Here is a 6,530-nt window from a genome sequence, read left to right on the forward strand (position 1 = left end):
TAGTAGAAATTTAGTAAATAATATAAAAATAATACATTTTATTTTTATAACTTTTAAGTATTATCTTTTTATTGAATAAGGATAAGATATTTCTATCTTTAAGCAATGGAGTTTTAGTAAATAATATAAAAATAATACATTTTATTTTTATATCTTTCAAGTATCATCTTTTTATTGAATATGGATAAGAATGAGGACATGAATAGATACAAGTGATTCCATTATAGGTGTCACCATCTCTATACAATAAGAGAGAACATCTCAACTCATTGCCTCTTGCGCTAATTTTAAGTTATTAGACTTTCAGAATTTTTATTTTATTTACATGTTCGTACAAATATTTTATCTAGGGGCTGTTCCAAGAAATTTACGCAAAATGAGTGTATTAATAATGAAGAACTTTACCTAATCAACTCAAGATAGAGATACCGATATAATAAAAAGAGTAAAAAAACACTATTTTCCCCCTTTATAAACAACTTCCTTTAACAATTCCTTCCATCCCTTTTCATTTTCACGTTTCAGCAAACAAACAAGGAAGAGTAAACAATCTATGGCAGCGTTGATAAGATCACCGGCGGTGATATTAACACTCCTCGTGACCCTGTTGTGTCTCCTCTGCACCGCATCGTATGGGCGATTAGTTGGGGGAAGAAAGGAGGTCGCGAATGTGCAGAGTAACGAGGAGGTGCAGGAGCTCGGGAGGTTCTCGGTGGAGGAGTACAACCGGAGCCTAAAGCTGCGGGCGGCGGAGGAAGAAGTGAAGTTCATGGAGGTGGTGGAGGCGGAGGAGCAAGTGGTATCTGGGATCAAGTATTATCTAAAGATATTGACTTTGCAGAACGGGGCTTCTAGAATGTTCGAATCAGTGGTGGTGGTTAAGCCATGGCTCAAGTCCAAGCAACTTCTCAACTTTGCTCCTTCTTCCCAGTGAGCTAGGGTTTAGGGGAAATTCTGATAGTAGATGTGACGACTATTGATTTTGAATCATGTAATAATTTCTTAGGGATGTAGGGTATGTTTAAGAGTTTGTGATTGGTGGATAATGAAAAGAGAAAGGTTTTAGAGCCTTAAAATATATTTAAGAAATGACTCTTAAGCCTTCATTCTTTTTCATTTCTCTCTAAACACTAACTCACAAGTCCAAGCTCTTACGGACTAATAGTGTACTAATTACTTGATAATAATAACATGCTTAAACTATATAAAGCTGGTGCTAGCTATGTACACTTGTACTTTGCTATGTGTCTATGGCTACAATGGTCCTAATATATGATTAGTGAGTTCTTTGGCTTATGGAGTATTAACTTTTTAAGCATCAAATCACGTGCAACAAAGAATGGGAATGATGGATGTTTTGAAGTTTGAAACTGAATACCAGGATGCTGTAAATTGGATTTGAGAGGTTATAGAGTTCGTGTTCGGAAATGTTGATCTTGTTGCCTACAAGTTAATGAAGTTCTATTTGGCAATAAGCGATTAGCTTATAGTCAATAATTAATGACTTATATGTTAGAGTTAATTCATTTTATACTCGTCTATAAATAGGGTAACAACTCATTATTTTCCATTCTTAACTCATAAGTGTCTAGCTACATTCAACCAGTTTAGCTTATTAGCTAGTTGTAAAATATGTAATTTTTACATCATATCTATTTTTAGCACTTGACTGGTGAGTGTTGCTTGGCCTCCTAAGTCCTAAGAAATCAATATTTACCGTTTTCGAAAGTTATATTTTCACTGAGAAGAATCCATTGTATGCTCATCGCGTTGCTCCTTTCCCGATTTTGACATTTTTTTCGGTAATTGTTGTTAATGATTTGCAAACATTAATTATGGGTCAAATATTTATTATTGATTGAGTCATGACCTCTCCAAAGATTATCAACCACGTCGTCTCTACGATAAAATAATTTAATTCTCTATTTTATATTCTTATTGCATTGTAAGAACTGATTTAAAATATACTTACAATATGTCTATTAGTGTTAATTTTGAAATTTTCAAATTTCTTATAATATGTCTATGTGTCAATTCTAAAATTTCCCACACTATATGGTCACTCGAGTCAATTCTAGTTCCGTAAAAGAGAGAAAATAGAGCCAAAAATGCTTCGACAGAGAAAGAGAAAAAAGTTGAGGAAATTTGTCTCGATTGGTGTGTTTTCCTAACAACCACATCGATATGATAGCTGAAAAAAGATCACATATCAAACAACAACATTGATCCAACGGCCAAGATGGAGTAACAATCACATTGATTGGATCTCTCCACATACTCACCCTTCACAAACTCATGTAACCCTTAGGGCAAGCCCCAAGCATGCATTCTAAGGCTTATAAACTTTCTTGAAGTGTTTACACTATCCTATATAAGACTTGGAGTTTTTTAATATTTCACAGTAAAAGAGCTATAAGCTCATTTGTTTCGACATTCTCCCACTTGAAATTAAAAAAATGTTTTACAAGATTTTTTGTGGTTTCTATAAGATTGTGTATAAACAAAGATGTAATATGACTTGAACCTTTAAATAGTGAATAAGATTTTGATTTTACTAGAGTGACTCATAGTATTGAACTCTATCTCTAACATCAAACCAAACACAACATTTTCAAGAGTATATTTTGTAAGGGTCATGTGTTAAAGGTCATGCACGTTTATCCTAGTATAGTGAATGTTCTAAAAATTTATGCCCCTAAATTTCATATGAAACAGCTCTCACTTCCACATTCATATAGGTGAGTCTAGTAAGAGTACCCCGATAATCTAGGTACAACACTCCAAATGAAGTATATATCTCATTAAAAGTTTATATCATCATTTCAGCTACTACATTAATCATGTTTCTCATCATTTTATACCATGTGCATTCTTATATCACTTAACAACCTATTATTATCTATTGGGATCTCCAAAATCAGTTAGGTCAGTTACAATCATGAGTGATCCTTGCTTTAAGGTCAATAATATCATACTCTTAGAAGTATTACGAAATTTCTCTCTAACTAATTCTTTCATCAAATAATCTACTAAGTTATCATTAGTGCATACATGATCCGTTCTAGCAAGTTATGTTAAGAGTAACTCTCTAATAGTGTTATACTCATAGCGTATTTGTCGTTTCTTACTGTTATAAAACTAGTTCTCAATCTTTATAATAATAACAATATCATCACAATGAATCAACACAATTGGTATCAACTTTTTCATAAAGGACTCTTTACAAGCAAGCTTCTCAACCAACGTGCTTCTTCATTATTTGTTATTAGTGTTATCATCTCAGCTTCCATAGTGGATTGAGTCAAAATAAAATATTTCTTTGACTTCCACGAAATAAGCACACCAACTATGTTAAATATATAGTCACTAGTTGCATTTGAATCATGTGAATGAGTGTTCTACTCAACATTCGGAATCTTTTGGTAGTATAATCTAAGGTTCATAGTTTTCTTAAGGTATATCATGCTCCTTTCTATATTGTGTCAATGCTTCACATTAGGTCTATTGGTAAACCTGCACAATAATCATACAACATAGGCAATATCAGGTTTAGTGAAATCAATAACATACCAAAGGTTGCAAATGATGCTACCATACTCACTTTGTTGTACATTTTTACAAGTGTTCCTAAATAGTTTTATACTTGGATTATCCAATGTGCTAAGATGTTCACAATAAAAATAATTATATTTCTTTAAGATCTTATGAATATAGTGAGTTTGATTCGAAGAAACTCATTTTTTTGACCTAGTAATATTATACCATGGTACTTGCATCTCCAAAGTCTTTCATATCAAAGTTATTAAACACCAATGATTTCACATTATTCACAACATGAACATTGAAACCAAATATAAGTAGGTCGTCTACATAGAGACATGATATCAAAAATGTCATTTTCTAACTTGTAATAGTTACATTTGTCACTTTCATTGACCATAAACTCATCCTGGACAATTTAATTGTCAAACTTTTCATGCAATTATTTAGGTGCTTGCTTAAGACCATACATGAACTTATCTAACTTGCATACCTTATTTTCTTGCACATGCAATACAAAACCTTCAAGTTGTTCAATATAGATTTCTTCTTCCAAATCACCATGTCAAAGAAACGGTCTTAACATCCATTTGGTATAATATTAACTCATGTATCACAACAAACGATGGCATTATTCTAATGGATGTTATTTTAGTGATAGATGAAAATGTATCAAAGAAATTTGCAGACTCCTTTTGCTTAAAACCCTTTATTATAAGGCAAGTCTTGTATTTATCCATTCTGTCAACATATTTTAGTCTATTTTTCAATACCCGCTTAAAACCAATTGGTTTACAACCAAGAGGCGAGATGGTTAAAAGCTAGGTCTTGTTAGATTCTAGAGAACTCACCTAATCATTGATGATTTCTTGCCACAAATCAGCATCCAAAGAAGTCAAAGCTTGTTATAGGTTGGATGGATCTTCTTCTAATGTGTAGACCATATAATCAAACACATACTCTTTAGTAGATCTTGCTCTCTTACTTCTTCTAGGTTCTAATTCTAACCCTTCATTTTTATCATTGTCTCTAATCATATGTGACTAGTTAAAGTGCATACGTGACTAGTTAAAGTGTCACGCAATTTCTCAATCTGAAAGGGAAAATATTTTCGTTGAACTCAACATCGTTAGACTTAATAGTTACTTTTGTTTTAAGGTCATAAAATATGTATGTCTTGTTGTATACAATAGACCCAATGAATACACATTCATAGGTTTTACTTGTTATGTTAACTCTCTTGGAGTCTAGGATCCATATATGAGTCAGACTGTAACACTCCATTTTTTGAAACTAAGAAATTAGGACTTTATTATAAAAATATGATGAAAGTTTATAGAAAGTTAAAGTCAACATGTTATAAAATCACAATAAATTCAAAATCATTCGACTGTCAAGTTCAAAATGCGAAAATATACACAAATCAAGTTCTTCTAATCTACACGTCCATCAATGGATATCAAAAGTGCAAATGCAACAAACCTAATATAAACAAAAGAAAATGCACAAACATGAAGTAAGAACCAACTATGGTGATCACAACATGGAATTACATAGAGAAATAACATTAAAGTGAGCACCCTATAATACAAATAAAATCAAACAATGTCAAACATATACCAATGGTGCATGAAGTGAATGTCTTATACAATAGGATATTCAAATCCCAATTAATATATCTGTCATGCAATGTTTATGCAATCCAACCAATGAATCTCCATCAAAATGCCTAAAGGCCAAGATCCTAATAGGAAAGCGACCGAGAGTACAAATATTCTTAACAATGACAAGTAGCAATATTACTTATTGTCCAGTACCTCTATCTGAGGTGCAAACGTCGTAAGCCAAGACCGTTTCAAGAATCCTCTCAACTGATCATGAAATGTGCAAGGAGATGTGGAAACCGCTTAGTTTGAATGTAGGTCTATCCTGATCATACAGGTAATGAACTCGGACCTCACTAGGTTGTCTCATCTAAGCAATCTCTCAAGGCTTCTTGATGAATCACCATCATTGTCGCCCCTATCCAAATCCGCAATGATATTTTTATCACCTTATCTTTCCATTTTCTCCAACTCCTACTACAAGAATGCTATGCATGTACACTAACCGAAGTTAGCTCATTAAGTCTTTTAATCCAGGTTTTTACAATTTTTATTTCAAAATGCATTGTTATCATACCAAGTCCATCAGATGAGCTCAAGACACTAACTTAGTGATTAAAATATAATTGGGCAAAACCCCAAATCACACTGCACTTTCAAATGTACAAATAGTCATAGACTCTCAACAAATCCAATTTTTCCAAAATTATCACCTAAGTTAGTTGTATCAGCCCCATTTCATTTTTACTTTTTTATGTCCTCATGATGAGCTCAAAATACTAACTTAGTATTCAAATATCAATGTTCAAAACTTTAATTTCAAACTTATGTATTTCACATAACAATACAATAATCAAGTTATATATTTTTCATATCATTCCAACAATCAACTTATATATATTTTTATATCATGACAACAATCAACTATATATTTTCCATATCAATACAACAATTAACGTATATACTTTCCTTATCAAAAAACGACCAACTTATATAATTTTCATATCAATACAACAATCAACTTATATAATTCTCACATCAATAAAACAATCAATTTATACATTTTTCATATCAATAAAACAATCAACAACATAATTATTACAATTGGGATATTTCCAAATTATAACATTACCACAAACATTTAGCACATAAAACAATTACCAATATTATTGCAAATACTCAAAAGCATACAAATAGAAATATTTAAAAACCTTTCATGTCAAAGTAATACCATAAGCGAGCCTTGCATTATGATACAGAAAAATGAATTCGTACATATATTTCCAACACAATCAAATATTAAAGACTCTATACATCATCATGAAAAAGGTTAAGGACTCTTACATGAAAAACATGTTAGGTATCAGTGGCTAAAATACACCTAGA

At 31.9% G+C, this 6,530-nt stretch overlaps 1 protein-coding gene across 1 annotated transcript; it reads left to right on the forward strand.

Annotated features, from left to right (window-relative positions):
* LOC109349421 (cysteine proteinase inhibitor 4) lies at positions 446-1,240 on the forward strand. Its single transcript, XM_019590220.1, has one exon. It carries the CDS (start codon positions 554-556, stop codon positions 932-934), a length of 381 nt encoding a protein of 126 aa, XP_019445765.1. The 5' UTR covers positions 446-553; the 3' UTR covers positions 935-1,240.

This window comes from Lupinus angustifolius, chromosome LG01 (assembly GCF_001865875.1).
Source record: "Lupinus angustifolius cultivar Tanjil chromosome LG01, LupAngTanjil_v1.0, whole genome shotgun sequence".
NCBI classification, from domain to species: Eukaryota; Viridiplantae; Streptophyta; class Magnoliopsida; order Fabales; family Fabaceae; genus Lupinus; species Lupinus angustifolius.

Excerpts from the sequence above, each read along its gene's own strand:
- LOC109349421 (XM_019590220.1), top strand. The coding sequence starts at position 554 with ATGGCAGCGTTGATAAGATCACCGGCGGTGATATTAACACTCCTCGTG.